This window comes from Capricornis sumatraensis, chromosome 11 (assembly GCF_032405125.1).
Source record: "Capricornis sumatraensis isolate serow.1 chromosome 11, serow.2, whole genome shotgun sequence".
NCBI classification, from domain to species: Eukaryota; Metazoa; Chordata; class Mammalia; order Artiodactyla; family Bovidae; genus Capricornis; species Capricornis sumatraensis.
In genome coordinates, this window is record NC_091079.1 from 53,390,656 (window position 1) to 53,410,335 (window position 19,680).

At 39.4% G+C, this 19,680-nt stretch overlaps 1 protein-coding gene across 1 annotated transcript in view; it reads right to left on the reverse strand.

Moving 5' to 3' along the window:
- Positions 1-11,390: 11,390 nt before the first annotated feature.
- The window catches only part of TRAM1 (translocation associated membrane protein 1), a 31,505-nt gene continuing 23,215 nt past the window's right edge, over positions 11,391-19,680 (reverse strand). Inside the window, exons 10-11 of the mRNA XM_068983270.1 lie at positions 18,758-18,918; positions 11,391-12,954 (exon numbers count right to left, since the gene is read on the reverse strand). Of these exons, the coding sequence (XP_068839371.1) occupies positions 12,881-12,954; positions 18,758-18,918 (235 nt within the window). The 3' untranslated portion in view covers positions 11,391-12,880. The remainder of the gene's footprint in view (positions 12,955-18,757; positions 18,919-19,680) is intronic.

Sequence of the window (19,680 nt, forward strand, 5' to 3'; positions counted from 1 at the left end):
AAATCACTGCAGATGGTGACCGCAGCCATGAAATTAAAAAACGCTTGCTGCTTGGAGGAAAAGCTATGACAAAGCTAGACAGTATATAAAAGCAAAGACACTACTTTGCTGACAAAGGTCCACCTAGTCAAAGCTATGGTTTTTCTAGTAGTCATGTATGGATGTGAGAGTTGGACCATAAAGAAAGCTGAGCACCAAAGAACTGATGCTTTTGAACTGTGGTGTTGGAGAAGACTCTTGAGAGTCCTTTGGACTGTAAGGAGATCCAACCAGGCAATCCTAAAGGAAATCAGTCCTGAATATTCATTGGAAGTACTGACGCTGAAGCTGAAGCTCCAATGCTTGGCCACCTAATGTGAAGAACTGACTCATTGGAAAAGACCCTGATGCTGGGAAAGATTGAAGGCGGGAGGAGAAGGGGACAACAGAGGATGAGATGGTTGGATGGCATCACCAACTCGATGGATATGAGTTTGAGCAAGGTCTGCGAGTTGAATGGACAGGGAAGCCTGGAGTGCCACAGTCCATGGATGGCAAAGAGTCGGACACAACTGAGCAACTGAGCTGAACTAGTGGCTCAAAACAAAGCATGTCAGAGCACCTGTGTGGAAAGACAGACTTTTTTTTTAATCCATCACAGAACAATGTTTTGGAAAATAATAATAAACTACTAGGAAAATTCAACTTTAAAAAAAGCCCAAAGACTATTAAACACAAGTTTAGATCTCTCCCTCTCTTTTTAGATTCAACACACAAAAACTATTCTGTCAAACTTCCATAAAAGTTCTAAATGTTTACTCTGTTTCTAAACTTATCTCACTGAAGATTTGTTACCAACAATTTGCAGGATGGACTTGGGTTCAATCTCTGGTTCAGGAAGGTTCCCTGGAGAAGCGAATGTCAGTATTCTGTATCAGTATTCAGTATCCCACTGCAGTATTCTTGCCTGGAGAAGTCCATGGACAGAGGAGCCTGGCGGGCCACAGTCCATGGGGTTGCAAAGAGTTGGACACGACTGAGCAACTGAGCACAAGGTCCAATCTAACAGTGCTTGATAAATGCAGGCAGGAGGAATGAAATAAATAAAATAATACCAATTATACGTGCTAGAAAATAAGCACATATCAGCAGGAACCTTACCAGTAAGATTGAACAATATTGCTGAGAATGTCCCAAGAAATATCACTTTCACTGGCATCTTCAAAGGAGAAAGACTTGCTGACAAAACAAGAGGGAAATGGATGAAGCTTCCTTCCCTGGAACCTGCCCACTATACACTTGCAGGCCACAGTTCTCCATGAAGATGGCAGGAACAGAAGTACCTTGGAGATACGTTGGTGCCAAGGAAAATGAGTGCACCTGGCAGCCCAAAGCCTGGCATCAACGTCCTAAAGACCTCACCATGCTGGCTTCCCCATCCAATGGCACATTTATCCTGGGTGGGCTGCTCTAACGAATGCCCCCTTCGCTCTTGGCCCTAGCGGTACTCAGCCTGGTAAATACAATACTTCTCAGCTTACAGGTAATTTTCTCAAGAAATGCCTTTCCATCCTTTTCTCTCTCTCTCACATTTGGTGGACCCCTTTATAGTACTTAACTGGTGGCTCAGTGATAAAGTATCTGCCTGCCAATGAAGGAGACAGAAGAGATGCAAGTTTGATCTATGGGTCAGGAAGATCCCCTGAAGTAGGAGATGACAACCCATGCCAGTGTTCTTGCCTGGAGAATCCCATGGACAGAGGAGCCACGAGGGTTATAGTCCATAGGGTTGCACAGAGTCAGATACGACTGAGCCCACACCTCTACCTTTCCAGCACTTACAGTGTATCATTGTATTTTTGTACATGGTTACTTTCTTCACCCTTTCAGGTCAGTGAGGGTTGGGAATCATACCTGTGATGTCTGTTCCTGTGGATTCTGAGCCTTGTCATGTTGTTTGGAACCAGGGCACTCATATCTGTGTGAGCGACTGCTGGGCCTCAGCAACCACGCTGCTTGTACAGGCTCACCTTGTTTTATTGAGATTTGCAGATACTATGCTTTTTACGACTTGAAAGTTTGGCACAACCCTGTGTTGAGCAAGTCTGTTGGGGCCATTTTCCCAACAGCATTTGCTTACTGCCTGCCTCTGTGTCACATTTTGTCAATTCTGGCAATATTTCAAGCTTTTAACAAAATTATTCTATTTGTTTAGGTGATCTACATTCAGCGATCTCTAATATTACTACTATGACTCACAGAAGGTTCAGGTGATGCTTAGCACTTTTTAGCAAAACAGTATTTTCTACCTAAAGTATGTACATTTTTTAGACATAATGCTATTGCACACGTAGTAGGCTACAGTATGGTGAAAACATAACCTTTATACACACTGGGAAAGCAAAAAATTCATGGGACTCTTTTAATTACCATTTCTGTGTATTGCTGTGGTCTGGAGCCTAACCCTGCAATCTCTCTGAGGTCTGCCTGTAATGGATTTTTTCTCCATTTTCACTTGTAAACTTTTAATTCAATGAACTGACTTTGATAACGTGGAATCATGAAGTAACTTAATTTTGTGTCACTGTCCCTTCAAACCCACTCTGTGGACTCCTTCTCTTTCTGCTAGTGGGGATGCATTTGGAGAGGTCCTATAGCTTGTAATGTCTGTCATGGGTCATAAAAAGTCACTTGCATCTCAAGAAATGACTTATGTTACTAGACAGCCACTGCGAGGCCATGATGGAAGCTGTGAACCTTTGACCACCCCACCCCCAACCTGGGGTCTCTGGGCTTCGGGCCTCACCTGGGTCCTAGCAACTGGGGATCTGATCACTCCCATCAGTCCCTGGGGTCAGGGTCTTTAGTGAGGATGGTGGCCTTGCTCTGGGAGCCCCGCACACAGCAGACTCAGGAAGGCCCTAGCAGGCTTCCAATGACAGGGGCTGAGGGGCAGTGTCCCTGGGCCCCCACCCTTTCCTGCACTTTTCCACTGTGGGTGTTCTGCATGCTGGCCTCGGGGTTGGGGGGCGTTGCGGTGGGGTTGTGGGGGTGGTCAATGTCTCTTCCCTCATGCTGGGAGGGGTCCAGCACCTGCCGTCCTGTGGGCTCCCACCAGATCCTTCAAGGCCCTAGATCCATAAATGAAGTGAGGCAATGTAATGTTACCTAGCCCAAGCTCATTCTGCTAACTGCAGGACAGGCAAATACATCGGGAGGCCCAGTTGCTCGGGGAAAGGAATACGACTTTAATCGGAAAGGGAGCAGATGGAGCAGATGGCAGACTAGTATCTAAAAAACCCATCTCCCCTCAGCCTAACTCAGGCTCCTTTTATACCGAGGAAGGGCAGGGGGAAGGACCTACTGAGATGTTGACCAATGGCTGAGCAGGACTGCTAACGGTCGCTTCTAAGGTTACTAACTTGGGGGAGGGGCCCACTGCTGATGCCGACCAATGACTGAGCCGGACGGCTAACAGCTGTGCACTACCCCTCCCCCATTACAGTCACATCTTTTGCTCTTCTTAGGAGGACACGGAAGACTTCCTCAGAGATACATTTGAGGAAATTTTTTTTCAGTCTTTGCTTTTTCTCGCCACTTCTGACACCATTGACCGCTTCCCCCTTGAAGCCCTTTTGCTTGGTTTCCATGACCTCTAGCGTCTCTTCACCTCTTTCCCTTCCCTCTCAGGCTCTCTCAAAGGTTTGTGTTTTCCTTATTGCTCCTTACCTTCAAGTGTCTCCAAGTTACCCGCCCAATCTCTCTCCAGCCTTGTGTGCTAAGTCGCTTCAGTCGTGTCCGACCCTTTGTGACCCTATGGATTATAACCCTCCAGGCTTCTCCTTCCGTGGGATTCTCCAGACAAGAATACTGGAGGGGGTTGCCATGCCCTCCTTCAGAGGATCTTTCTGACCCAGGGATCGAACCCGCATCTCTTCCATCTCCTGCAATGGCAGATGGGCTCTTCACCTGGGAAACCCTCTCTAGCCTTAGCTGATTCCTTCTTTCACTGGTGGCTTGATTCATTCACTCCTTCATCACTGGGCCGTGGGCACCAAGCCCTGGAGCACATTCTTCAGATTCAAAACTCAGCTTCAGGACTTCCCTGGTGGCCCAGTGGTTAAGACTCCACACTGCTAATGCAGGGGATACTGGTTCAATCCCTGGTGGGTGAACTAATATTACACATGTGGCACAGTGCAGCCAAAAAAAGCAAAAATGAAACAAAACTCAGTTTCAGGTCATTCCTCCAGAAAACCTCTCCTCAGCTTCCAGACAGAATTCAGCCTCATACCTGAGGCATCTTCTGCTTGAGGTGCCAGGTACTGATCCCCGCTCTAAGACTTTGCTCATTGTTGTAATTATTGTCTGGGATGTCTGCCTCCCCCTTTAGACTGTGAGCCCTTAAAGGCAGGGACTCTGTTTAGTAAATTTTGTACCCCTGTCATATTCAGAAAAAGTCTATTAGTGATGATTGAATAAATTAAAATGCTGTGCCTGATTAATGCTGTGTCTACAATTACAAATAATTTTATCTTTGCAATATTCCCTGGAAGCAAGAACAGTGAACGCCAGATCTAAGGCTCCTCTTCTAAGGGCAGGCTGGGTGGAGGAGGGGTGGGTGGAGGAACAGATCAACCACACCTGTGTCCAAAGCCTGGCTTTGCATGCCTGTATGCTAAGTTGCTTCACTGGTGTCTGACTCTTTGCAACCCTCTGAACTGTAGCCCGCCAGGCTCCTCTGTCCATGGGATTTCCCTGGCAAGAATACTGGAGTGGGTTGCCATTTCTTCCTCCAGGGGACCTTCCTGACCTATGGATCGAACTGGGCTAAGAATGGTCCCTTTCTATTCATATGGCTCTTATGAAGAGTAAAAATGAGGGTTGGGGAAGCACTTACTATAATTACAACTTAGTAAGCCTTCAACAAATGCTAGCAGTTTTTTTTTTTAACTGCATTTCATAGAATCTAAGAAATCACCATTAAAAAAAAGTCCTTATTTTATGTGCATTGAGAAAAAATGCTGCCAGTCGTGACATGCCATTGATTGAAAAACCCCTTCTTATTTCAGAGAGGCTGAAGTATGGGGGTAGGAGAGTTCAGCCTAGAATCAATAGAGTATTATTTTGTCTTTTGGGGAAAAAAGAGTGTGGAGGATAAAGAATGGGCTGTGGGAAGGTATTTTGGGGATTGATGTGGGAGAGGCTAGTGCTTTGCTCTACCAGAATGTAAAAATGCAAATATCTTGTCCCCATTTCTTTCATTTCAAATGCAAGATGCTAGATATTGGGACCCTACTGCATGCAGGGAAAGATAAAGATGCTGTGGAATTAATGGGAAACAAGATCATACATTGGCAAGGAGGAGGGATCGAGGGAAGGGATTGTTAGGGAGTTTGGGATGGACACTTACATGCTGCTATATTTAAAGTGGATAACCAACAAGGACCAATTGTATAGCACATTGTATCTGCTCAATGTATGTGGTAGCCTGCATGGCAGGGAAGTTTGGAGGAGAATGGATACATGTAAATGTATGGCCAAGTTCAATTGCTGTCCACCTGAAACTATCACAACATTGTTTATTGGCTATACTCCAATATAAAATTTAAAAGTTAAAAAACAACAACAACAGACATTTGCAGAGCTCAAGGGAAGGCAGAGCCGAGTATGAATCCATTAAAACTCAGCATCTCTGAAATGAAAATCACCAAATATAAAAATACCCTACATAACTGGTAACTTCAGTTTTTTTTTTTTTTAATTTAGGCGATTAGAAATATCAGAAAGAAACTTCTACTTCTAAAGCCAGATTTCCAGATCAAAGAGTGGAGCTGTGGATCTGCATTCAGCTTGGTCCCTCCCATTGGCCATTCTATCACACCGGATCGTAATAATGTGTAGGGCTTCTATTTGGGATTTTGAAGCCCAGTGTGTGAAATGGAAGAGGATTCTTTCAGCTGGAAGTGTACCTCCTACATAAAGAAACAGCTGAAATAATCAATACCAAAAAAAAAAAAAAATCACAAGCCAAAAGTGGTTTCCTTTAGAAGAGAATTTGTGACATTAGTTTTTTAAAATGGGAACAAATGTCAAGGGCAGCTGGGTTAATGAGTACAGAAAGTACAGCTGCTCTTGCTGATAGAGACTGGAGCGCTGACGTGGATCGAGTGGGAGCGGAAAATGACGGTGGTGGCTGCAGCAGCCCTAACGGGGCACTTACTCCACGTCCATTCATAATGGAGGATGATTGGCACTGCCGGCTGAACGAGAGATGCTGGGCTGTAATTAGAACGTTGGCACTCATCAAAATCCAGTAAAGCAAGGAGAGCCATGATTACTTAAACCTGGAGCTACATTCTGCAAAATGGCTTTGCTTTTCAAATTCTTTATTGTTTTAGTATTCATTGAAAAAAAAGAAAAAAAAAAAAAACACAGACCGTGCAAAATTAAGATGCTATATCACAGAAGAATAAATGAGATGAGCTTGCTTTCTGTATAATGGCCAATATTTAGAGATGTGCTCTATAAATTTCAATGAAAATCACTGCAGAATATTTCACTTCAGAAAGACATTTCTTTCGGCTAAAGGGCTATTTCCCCATCCTCCTCTTGTTCCTTGGTACCATTATTTCTGGCCTGAGACAGAGCTGACCCACTATGTCATGGTATCAACTGAGAAATGACTTCTAGGTTAGAACTGGGCTTTCTATTCACGGAGAATGACTGATGTGTAGTTACCCAAGTTCTCTTTGAATTTAAGGTTGTACCAAGCCTTGAGTATTTTCTTTTGAACTCTTTAAAGATTCATATGTGTGTTAGAATTTGGTTAATCACCAGTCTTCTAGCGTAGTCCTGGTAGTCTTCTAGACCTTAATCCTACAGAATTGAATTCACTTTTTAAAAGTACTTAAGGCTGTGTATTGTCACCCTGCTTATTTAACTTCTATGCAGAGAACATCATGAGAAACACTGGGCTGGAAGAAACACAAGCTGGAATCAAGATTGCTGGGAGAAATATCAATAACTTCAGATATGCAGATGACACCACCCTTATGGCAGAAAGTGAAGAGGAACTAAAAAGCCTCTTGATGAAAGTGAAAGAGGAGAGTGAAAAAGTTGGCTTAAAGCTCAACATTTAGAAAACGAAGATCATGGCATCTGGTCCCATCACTTCATGGGAAATAGATGGGGAAACAGTGGAAACAGTGTCAGACTTTATATTTTGGGGCTCCAAAATCACTGCAGATGGTGATTGTAGCCATGAAATTAAAAGATGCTTACTCCTTGGAAGGAAAGTTATGACCAACCTAGATAGCATATTGAAAAGCAGAGATATTACTTTACCAACAAAGGTCTGTCTAGTCAAGGCTATGGTTTTTTTCCACTGGTCATGTATGGATGTGAGAGTTGGACTGTGAAGAAAGCTGAACACCAAAGAATTGATGCTTTTGAACTGTGGTGTTGGAGAAGACTCTTGAGAGTCCCTTGGACTGCAAGGAGATTCAACCAGTCCATGCTAAAGGGGACCAGTCCTGGGTGTTCATTGGAAAGACTGATGCTGAAGCTGAAACTCCAATACTTTGGCCACCTCATGTGAAGAGTTGACTCATTGGAAAAGACTCTGATGCTGGGAGGGATTGGGGGCAGGATGGAGAAGGGGACGACAGAGGATGAGATGGCTGGACGGCATCACCGACTCGATGGATGTGAGTTTGAATGAACTCCAGGAGTTGGTGATGGACAGGGAGGCCTGGCATGCTGCGATTCATGGGGTTGCAAAGAGTCGGACATGACTGAGTGACTGAACTGAACTGAACTGAATCTTTTATTAGCATAGATACAGTATAAGCATTTTCCCCTCTGATCTGAGTTGCAAATAACCTGTGTCTTACTGTTCCGGGTTTTTAAAATTGCTTGTCTGTGGCTGTGCCCTGTGGCATACAGGATCTTAGTTCCCCGACCAGGGATCGAACCCATGCCCCCTGCAGTGGAAATGCAGAGTCTTAAACACTGGCCTGGCAGGGAAGCCCCTACCTGTGTCTTACTGTTCTGTTTGTTTGTTGTGAATGAAATCAGCAAGAAATAGAAGAGGACCACTCTATTTGGTCAGATCACTAGTAACCTAAATTTGGTAAAGTTGCATTTTTGAAACATTAATCTCAAATTGTTCTCACAAGGAATATTACTATAGTTTCTCATATTTGAGGGAGGAAGAAACTATTAGTCCAGAAGTCAGTCAACCAACATATAACAAGAGGAGCAACCTCAGTCTTCAGATTTTGGTCTGTTTCATATATTATCCACACTTGGGTATCTGCCTAGGCCCTCCAGTCCAGTTGTAATTTCTAGGACATTTTATGAGATCAGCTCAAATTTCTTGATAAACACGATCTCGTAATACACCCGTTTCCTTTCCTAGGTAAATATGCTTATTTACCTGATGGAGTTTGAATCTTTCTGTTAGAAGGTAAGGCAATTCTAAGCAGCTAATAGCTCTCTGGAAGTGGTACACACCATCTAAATGAATGTATAGTTTCATAACCATAGGTATCTGACTTTAAAAAAAATCATTTTTTAGAGATTACACATACTATTTGCTTTTATGATTATTGTATCACATAAATGTAAACCATTCAATACAGACTTGAAAGTTTGCTTTATGAACATTCATGTTGGGTAAAAGCAGGCGTGCAGTCTTCCAATGACTAAATGCTGTGATGGTGACTTGAACACCTCTTGCATCGCTGGCCCACGAGCTCAAGGGCAGCAGCCATGGAGCACGGGCCTTGCTCAGTGAGCAAGAACTCATCAGCCTCATCCAATGAGGTCTTACAGGGAAAAGTAGTTAACTAAAATTACCTAATAATACTATGAGCCATTCATTTCATGAACTGTTTGTCACAAACTTGTGAGCTAACGAATAACATTTGACTTTGATAGGCATCAGGCATGGAGCTATGCACAATCCATTCTTAGAATGACTTCATGGGGACAGTGCTATCACTCTCAGGAAACTGAGACAGACGTTAACTAGATCATACAGAGCTGATGGGTGGAGGAGTCAAGATTTGAAGTTTGGCCTTCTAGTTTTGCCACTATGTACTTATTAGTGTTCATGGAAACCAGCAAGTTATTTAACATCAAAGTTTGGATCTTCAAAATAAGAGCTTTCTTTCTTTGGCCAATGTAAATTCAAAGTTACTAATAATTATGTGATGGAACCTAAGCTTCTTAAATTTTTGATTTTCTTTTTTTTTAGAACACAAAATGTTTGATTTCTGTTTTAAGCAAATGTCGTAATAATCTTTTCACAGAAATAGTTAAGCTAGGCAAATTGGCTTAGCCTTTCCTTGAATTTTGGATAAAGCTGGTTGATGTGTGACACATAGGTACCAAGTGCAGCTTTTTGTTAAGCAAATCATGCTTAGGTAAGTACGAGACTAGTTTCTCTTTTTAAAGACTTGGCTCTCTGCTGTCTTCAAAGGATAGAGCTGAGCCATAGGTGGGTGCTGCCTAATGTGAACGGCTAATGGCTCTACACAGTGTTCAGTAATCAGATGGACAAAGCCCTATTACTGAAGTACAGCTGATTTACAATGTTGTGTTAGTTTCTGTGGTGTACAGCAAAGTGACTAATTTATATCTATGTACATTCTTGTTCAATTAAAAATTTTTTTTGGCCACACCACATAGTACGTGGGATCTTAGTTCCCAGACAGGGTTGAACTTGTACCCCCTGCATTGGAAGCATGGTCTTAACCACTGGACCTCCAAGGAAGTCCTCATATTCTTTTTCAAATAACTGCCATTATGGTTTATTACAGGATATTGAATATAGTTCCCTATGCTGTAGATTTGCCTTCTTGTCTTCCATTCTAGTGGGTTGAGCTGTATACCCAGGGCTTCTAAAACATGTACTCAGTCCAACTCCCTTTACTCTCTTCAGGCCCTTAGTTAATTCTTTAATTAACTAAGTCTTTTTCTTTCAACACTAGCTAATTTCTACTCTGCATTATCTTTTTTGTTGAAGTTTTATACTAGATGATGCTTTGTAACTGAATCAAGTATCACATCTAACATCTCTTAGGGGAAAACCATCTGTTTAAGCACTAAGCTAGAATTTCCTCCAGGGTTACTTTGAAGGCTACTCTTTAAAAAATGCAAACAGGTGATCAATATCAACCGATTTTTATTGATTGTAGACAGGCCACAGAACTAGTTTTCTATGAAAACATCTGGCAACAGCTTGGAGATAAAGGTGTCATTAGGTATTGCCAACATCTGTGTGACAGGTTTCTCTCCCATTCCCTCACTTACACAAGCATTGCTCCAGGATTAGTTCTGAACTTCAAGACTATGCACAACTAATTTTAGAAGAATGTTACTCCATTTTTTCCAGAAGAGTCCACCTGGGCCACTCACAGCCATATCCTAAAATGCAGGCAAGAAGGCATCTTACGGAGGGAAAGACACTCCCCCAGTGGCAAAACAACTAGTTCAAGGTCACTCCGTGATGCTTCCCCCCAGGCTTCAGGGCGTGACAGAGGCTGGGTGACACGCAGCCTCTGGGGGCCTGTAGGGAAACTTTGCTTGGAGGGGATCTAGGGCTTACTCTTTACAAGTACACTGGGGCATATATATGTGTTTTGTAAGGCCAACGGCTTCCCATCAAAACCCACAGCATATGCTGTATGGGTTTGTAGCGCCTGTAGCAAGTGCTGTAATTTCACAGAAGTTTCCTCGACCGAGTGTGGAGTCACTGCATGTTGGGTTCCCAGTGCTGTCATTCTAGGTGTGTCAGGAAGCACATATGCATGTAAAGGATGACCAGTCTGGCAGTAAAAAAGACACACCTTTAAGTTTGTTTAGCCCAACAGTCCCTGAATTTGGTTAAAAACCATTTTTTCTCAGACACGCTCTCATAAATAATACATGAAACTAATCATGCTTTTTGGTAGAACACGTGTTACTTTGGAGGAAAGGCTATTCTAAATGTTTATCAAAAGTATACTCTTTAAACATGTGTACAGGACTTCCCTGGTGGTCCAGTGGTTAAGAATCTGCCTGCAATAATGCAGGAGACACAGCTCTGATCCCTGGGGTCTGGGAAGATACCACATGCCTCAGGGCAATGAAGCTGGTGTGCTGCAATTACTGAAGCTGGCGCATCCTAGAGCCCATGTTCCCAACAAGAGAAGCCACAGCAACGAGAAGCCTGCGAGAGAGTAGTCCCCTTTTGCTGCAACTACACAGTCTACACACAGCAGCAAAGACCCAGTGCAGCCAAAAATAAATATTAAAAAAAATTCACTTATACATGTGTACCTTTTAATGAGATTAGACACTAAAAATAGTGTAAAACTTGCTAACAAAGAAAACGTTCAAGATGCAGCTTGTGAAAGTAAAAATTTTTATTCTGATTGATTTCTCAACGTATAGTTCAATATAAGGCCGGTTTTCAATGGCAGAGATTTGGTTCCACGGAAACTCCATGATGCTACAGAGAGCTACTACTTTTTCCAGGAAGTAGGTAAACAGCTGGAAACAGAAAGCACTTTCTAGCAGCATGGCAACTCATTAAACTGCAGAGTGACCAGGTCTGCAACTTTTATACTAAAAATGGCGCAAACATTAGCTGGTGACAGAAGTGAGAAGTGGGGAGCAAGATGTGAACATTGAAAGGAGCGATATGTGTCTTGTAAAGATGACAAAAACCCAAGGACAGCTATAAAGATTTGAAAGGATAATTATAGAAAAGGGAACCAAATATTTTACTCAAATGTTTTTTAGAGCCTTTCTGTAGAGATACAAATATATATATATATTTATCCAAAAATATGTTTTTATACAGATAAATGGTTTCTCAAATAAGGATGGAACCAAAGCTACAGTTATAACATAAAGCACTGTCTTTTGTAAGACTATTTATCCACCTGAATTTTCAATCTGAGGTTAGTGCATTAAATATTTTCCAAATATTGACATCCTTTTCATGTATATAAATCAAGTAGGCATTATTTTTTAAAAGGGTTTTCAGGTTAAACAGTATTTTTCTAAGATCCTGTGCATATCAAACTTATGACAAGCCCCATTAAGAATCATTATTTAATAAACATATCAAAAAGGGCTATGGTCAAATTTTCTTTATAGGAAACATTTAATTTTCTGATTTCCAGTTTACAAGTGTTGAAAATGCACATGAAAGATATTACTTCACAAGTACTTTTATGTTAAGATATTTTGATTCAATATACATGGCAATAATATCTCCACACATCGTAACCAAAAGTATGTTTTTTTTCCTTAAAAAATGGGGATGTAACATTAATAATTACTATAAAATAAAGCACACAGGTATTTTGGTGAATTTACAAATCTTTTTTCCCAAGTGTAAAGGCTACAAAAATTCCTAAAAATTAGAGAACACTGAAAACATATTAAAATTTGACATCCAACTTTATATTATTTCCATTTTGCCCTGAAAGATAACTTAAAAAATATGACCCTGCTGGAACAGGCCATCTTGCTTAATATAAAAAATTGGTGAGAGCAAGAAATTGTATCACTGATATGTATAATTTCTGTAAATAGTTATCTCTTCAAATCATTAGAAAAATGCTTAAAGATAAAAAACAAAATAAAATAAAATATAATATGATGGTGGTCCCTAAACTATTTTGAAGGCAGGTAGCTTAGTCTAAGCTAAAACATTTTTTTCACTCATAGGAATCATCCTCCCCTCAAATGCCCTTTAAAAAAATGCATGAAACAATACAATAGTAGCAAGAATCAAAGAGCAGAAAATGTATTTTCAGGAACAGAAAAAAATCTCTAGTGCTGAAAGATACAGTAAAAAGCAGATTTCTTTGGGGACATTAATCAATTAGATTATAATTCATTATGAAGATTTCTCTTTTCTATTACGGGGAGAGTCTGCTCCATTTGAAGTTACTGTTCCATTGACACCATTTTCTGAAAAGAGAAAAAAAATCAGGATTACTTTCTTTTATAAATAAGTGCAAACAACAATATCTTTTATACATAAAGGTACCTTCAGAAAAGAAAATTTAAAACCCAATATATGCTCTTATGCCCTTAGGTGAAACTTACTAGTGCTTAATCCATTCACGTATTTAACCAATCATAAAACCTGCTAACAAGTTAAACGCAATGAACTGAAAGCAGCAAATTAAAAGGAATTATGTCAATTATATCTAAAAAAATAGTTCAAAAAAAAGGAAAGCAAGAAAACTGACAGAAACTCTGGGAAACAACTACAAGAACTATACAAAAAAGTCTGCAAAGCAACACTTTCATAGAAAAACAGGAATATTTTTTTACACTGGATAGCAGACAAGGGAGGTTCTTGGGGATATGTTTCTTTACAACATATTTTAAAATTGGCATTTAGGATAACTCATGTTTAAGAGTGTTATAATGGCCATCTTCAAGCTAGGGTGGAATGACTGATGTCAGACCAATCCTCCCTCCTAAAATACCCATAAAAGGAGAACATAAAAATGGCTATTTGAAGGCACTGGGGAAAGAAACAAGTCAGCTAAGTGTATTTCTCCCCCAAGGGATTTACCAGCTACTAAATGAGCACATAGCACACATACACACACAAATGTGCACCCATACCAACCAAGACTCAGAAATCCAGCAGAAAGTAACTGTGAACAAAAAGCTAAACAGAGAATTGGGATGTCTCACAATGACAGGGAGATAAAAATAAGTATTCAGTGTCTGTCAGAGAAGAAAGTCCTTAGAAACAGTTGATATCCTAGGAATGAGGGCAAATTGGAAATAGATCGGCTTCAGTGACATAGAATGATTCACTCATATTTAATCCAGAGTTTCTACTGATGCAGCCACAATATCTACAATCTTTTACACAAAACATTCAGTATTCAATTAAAAATTACCAGGTGTGTCAGAAAACAAGACCAAATGACTAAAAACTAAGAGAAAAAAAAAATATCAGAAATAGATCCTCAGATGAGCCAGATGTGGAGCTGTCAGACAGGGACATTAATGGAACAATGACTAATAAAAATGAAAGTAAAGACAAGTAGTTTCATCCAAGGACTCAAAGATCTTTAATCCTAGGACTGGAAAATACCACAACTAAAAATATAAATTTAATAAAAATTTAATAGCAGATTAGACACAACAGAAGAGATTAGTGAACTAGAAAAAATACTCATACTGAAACTCAGAAAACAAAGGATGGAAAAAAACAGAAATGCATGAAAAGATATAAAAGGACAGGATAAAGGGGTTTAAACACATGTACTGGAATTCTCAAAGGACAGGAGAAACAGAATGGGGCAGAAGTAATATCTGAAGAAATAATGGTGAAGAATTTCCCCCAAACAGTAAAAGAAACCAAGTCAAGATTCAAGAAGCTAGGTACAATGCAGAGCAGGATATACCAAAGATAATCAAACTGAGGCACATCATAGTATAACTGTCAAAAAGAGAACAATTTCGTCAGACTGGATGAAAAAACTAAAATCAAATTACACACTGCTTACAGGAGACACGATCTACATTTAGGGACAAGAAAAGGTTTAAGATAGAAAAGGTACACCATGATATAATATAACATTTTATTTCAAGAAAGTTGGTGAGTTAGAGTGAATTCAGACTAACTAGAGATGAAGATGGACATGTGACAATAACAAAGGACACATTCCACAGGGATTTGTAACAACCCTAAACTTTGATGCACCTGTACTATATCCTCACAATATTTAAAGCAAAAACGTACAAGCTACAAGAAGTGGGTCAATACCTTTTGTAATAACTGACTGAACAAGCAGAACTCCTTCCACCAAGTCAGTAAAGACACAAAAGACTGGACCACACAAATGGACCTGATGCCTACCTATAGAACAACATACTCAACAAACACACAATACGCATCCTTGAGAAGTCCAAAGGGAACATTCATCAGAACTGAACACAGGACAAGACATAATGAAAGTCCCAACAAATTTCAAAGAACTGAAATCATTCAGAGTATGTTTTTTAACCATAGAGAAATTAAGATAGAAATCACTAGTAAAAACTAGAGAACGCCCAAATACTACTGCGCCCAAAAATGTACACTACTATGTTGTGTAGTTTACAAATATTTACAATCCATGAATCAAAGAAGAAATAACAATTGGAATCATAAAATATTTGAAACTGAATGATAATGAAAAAGATGTATCAAAACCTGTGAAATAAGGGTAAAGCACTGCTGAAAGGAAAGTCTGCCCTTAATTGCAAATAATTCATGAGAAGGGATAAAAATCAATGATTCCTTTTAACAAAGCCACAAATAACAGAACAGCAAATTAAACCCGAAGAAAGGGAAATAAGAACAGAAATCAACGACAGAACTGAGACAATGAGCAAAAGAAGACAGATGTTGGTTCTTGGCTGATGGAAGTGAAAAAGAGAAAGGCATAAGTTACTAACATGGGAAGTGGAAAATGAGAATTATTGTTGTTTTACAGGCATTAATAAGTAGATACTATGAATAATTTTACATCAATACATTTCACAAATTTAGATGAAATGGAGAAATCCTTGAAAAATACAATTTACCAAAAGAGAAATGATAAGAAATAAAAAATCTGAATAATCCTATTATCTATTAAAGAATGTAAATCTGTACTTTCTTATAAAGAAGTCTAGTTTGGATAGCTTCACTGGTGAATCCTTCCAAACATTTAAATAAGAAATGATGCTGGCATTACATGAAGGATAAATCTGCCCAATATCTTTTATAAAGTCAGGAAAATTCATATCAAAACCTGACAAAAGGGCTAATTTTAGCTTAATCTTTTACATGAACACAGATGCAAAAATCCTAACAAAATATTGAAAAAACCATCCACCAAAAGAGATATTATGATCAACTTGGGTTTATGCCAGGAAATACATTACCAAAAATATATATCTATATTCTTTATGAATATAGATACAAAAAATTCCTCAACAAAATACTAGCATGTCAAATCAAGTGACATTCAAAGGATTATGTACATTACCAGCCAGTGAGCTTTATCCCAGGATTGCACTGTTTGCTTAACATTAAAAAAATCAATTAATATAATCCATGATAATAATCTAGAAGAGGAAATGGCAACCCACTCCAACATTCTTGCCAAGATAATCTCATGGACAGAGGAACCTGGTGGGCTACAGTCCATGGAGTCACAGGAAGTCAGACACACTTGAAGTGACTGAGCACACATGCCTGATGATAATAAAGGGTGCAAACCATGTGATGATCTCAACAGCTGCAGAAAAAGCAAGTGATAAAACCTAACATCCTTTTACGATAAAAATTACAAACAAAGGAAAAGGAAACTTTCTCTACATGTTGAAGACCATTTGGGCAAAACTCACAGGTAACATTATACTCAAAAGTGAAATACTGGATGTTTTCCTGCTAAGATCAGGAATAAGGTGAGGATGTCTGTTTTTGCTTATTCAAAATTGTTCTGGAGGTTCTAGCCAGGGTAATTTGGCAAGAAAATGAAATAAAAGGCATCCAGACTGAAGAGGGAAAAGTAAAACTATCTCTTTGCTGGTGACATGCGCTTGTACGTTGAAAATGCAAAGAAATCCACAAAAATGCAATTAAATAATGAAATAAAAATTTTAAAATACCCAAAAAGTACAGCAGTGTTGTAGGATACAAGATCAATATGCAAAAATTCCATTACATTTCTATACACTGGCAATGAAAAATCCAAAAATGGAATTAAGAAGACAATTTTATTTACAACAGCATCAAAAAGAATAAAATATTTAGGAATAAATTTAATGAAGAAGTACAAAACTTATATGCTGATACCTACAAAATTTAATTGAAAAAATTAAAGAAGACCCCAAAAGACATAAAGACATCTATCACAGACCCAAGATACTCCAAATGAAGCCCAGCTGACTTTTTGCAGGAAAACAAGAAAATGATCCTAAAATTTGTATGGAAATGCAAGGCACCCAGAATACCCAAAACATGAAAAAAACAAAAATGGCAGACTCACATTTCATGATTTCAAAACTTACTACAAAGCTACGGTAATCAAGACAAGGGCGTAAGAACAGATATCCAGATGAACAGAATAGAACAGAGCCAGAAATAAATTATTACTTTTATGATCAACTGATTTTTAACAAGAATGTCAAGACAATTAGATGAAAACTAGTTTTTTCACAAACGGTGCAGAGACAACTGGATATCAACATGTGAAACGATGAATGTATTAATACAATGTTATACTTCAGAAAACAGTCTAGCAGTTCTCCGAAGTGTTAAATATACAGTTATGATATGACCCAGGAATTCCACTCCTAGGTATGTATCTCAAACAGCAAAAACCAGGTGTTCAAACAAAAATATGTACATGAATATTAACAGCATCAGTCATAGTAGCCCCAACATGGAAACAACCCAAACATTCATCAATTTACGGATAAACAACACTGTATCTTCATACACTCGTTTATTATTTGGCCATGGAAAGGAATGAAGTATCAACACATGCATGTATGCTATATATAAATTTTAAACACATGCTATGTGAAAAAAAGAAATGTCCAAAAAAGGCTAATCTATAGAGACAGAGAACAGGTAAGAGGTTGCTAGGGGTAGAGGAAAGGAGGGAATGGAAAATGACTGCTAGTGGGCATGAGGTTTTTCTGGATGATACAAATTTTCTGGAATTAGGCAGTGGTATGATTCACAAAATTTTGTGAATATACTTAAGAACTACTGAAATGTACACTTTTGGAGATTCCCATGGACAAAGGAGTCTGGTGGGCTACAGTCCGTAGGGTCACAAAGAGTCAGACACGACTGAAGTGACTTAGTGTGCACATGCACACATACACGCACACACACGCGTGCACACACATACACACACAGGTAACACCATACTTAAAGGGGAAAGACTGGATGTTCACACACACATGCTCATGGGCTGAAATACTCAATTCTCCCTCAGGTGACCTATGGAGTCAATGTACTATCAACCGAATACCCCAGTGAAGCTTTGTGTGTGTGTGTGGAAACTGACCAAGATGCACTAAAATGCATATGACACGCAAAGGGTCAAGAGTTGTCGATACAACCTGAATAAGGACAAGACTGGAGGACATAAACTGTCAGATATAAAGACACAAAAGCAGCAAACCGCCACTGTTTATGACAAAGATTTTAAAACAATTTCTCATCTTATAGTTCCAACTATACTACTACAAGTTGAAAAATTATTCCACTGTCAATGCATTTTCAATCAAAAGCCAGAAGGAGAAAAGAGGTGAGATGCAAAGTCAAAGATTAAGGGCCAAACAATCAGGAGTTACAAAAGAGCTGTTCCTCTTGGGACTAAAGGGCAGATGGAAAGGAGCTGAAAGAGGTCTTGTTTTTTAAATATGAGTAAGATACTCAAAAGTACTATCACTCTTCAGGATACTCACTCATTAAAACTGCCCATGTACACATTAGTCTAGAGGGGCTCAAAATCACCAAGCCTGCAGAACTTGCGAGAGAGATCTTTAGTGGATGGCTTTTGAGGGGAATAACTGATTCGAGGGAACCACCAAACTTTAAGATGGGGCAAGTAATTTTCTTTCTAATTTTGCTAGTACGTAGAATTAACTCTTTTTAAGATTTTAAACCTTAAAAAGATTATAAATAAGACCCCAAAACATGAAAAAAAAAAAGTGTTTTCTACTTCAGGTTTTTCACTGTTTACTGAGTACAAACCTGTTCCTTTTCTAGAAGACCTGCCTTTAGTCACTGGTGGCTTCTTTTTCACAGCTGGTGCCTGAAAAGTAGAATGTTCTCTCCACCTTCGAAGCTGAAAATTAATGAACTTCCACATCATGAATGCTTGGGTAATGCAAATGGATGCCAGAACAGCAATTCTGAGAATACAAAGAAATAAAACAGAAAATTAACGTGTACCCAAGCAATGCCATTGAATAAAATAATCTCTCTTGCTTTGACAGTATTAACTTAGCGCTAAATTCCCACTATACTGACAAGGATTATATTAATGAATAATTATCCCACTAATAATTAACCCCAGGTGGCTTAGTGGTAAAGAATCCACCTGCCAATGAAGGAGATACAAGAGATCCAGGTTCGATCCCTGGGTTGGGAAGATCCCTTGGAGGAGGGCACGGCAACTCACTTCAGTATTCTTGCCTGGAGAATGCCATGGACAGAGGAGCCTGGCTAGCTACAGTCTACAGGGTCACAAAGAGCTGGACATGACTAAAGTGACTGAACACAGTAATTAACCCCTGAAGTTAAATAAATGCTTTAGTAATTTTTTTCCAAACTTTTTATTGGGGTATAGCCAATTAAAACGTGGTAGTTTCAGGTGAACAGAAAAGGGACCCAGTCATACATATACATGTATCCATTCTCCCTCAAATCCTTCTCCCAATCCAGGCTGGCACAGAACGTTAAGCAGAGTTCCCTGTGCTATACAGTAGGCCCTTGCTGGTTATCCATTTAAAATATAGCAGAGTGTACATGTCCATCCCCAACTCCCTAATTATCCCCTCCCCGTGGTAACCATAAGTTCCTTTTCTAAGTCTGTGAGTCTCTATTTTGTAAGTTTATTTGTATCTAAATGCTTTAGTATTGATACTTTAATTTATACATGAAATTGCAATAGG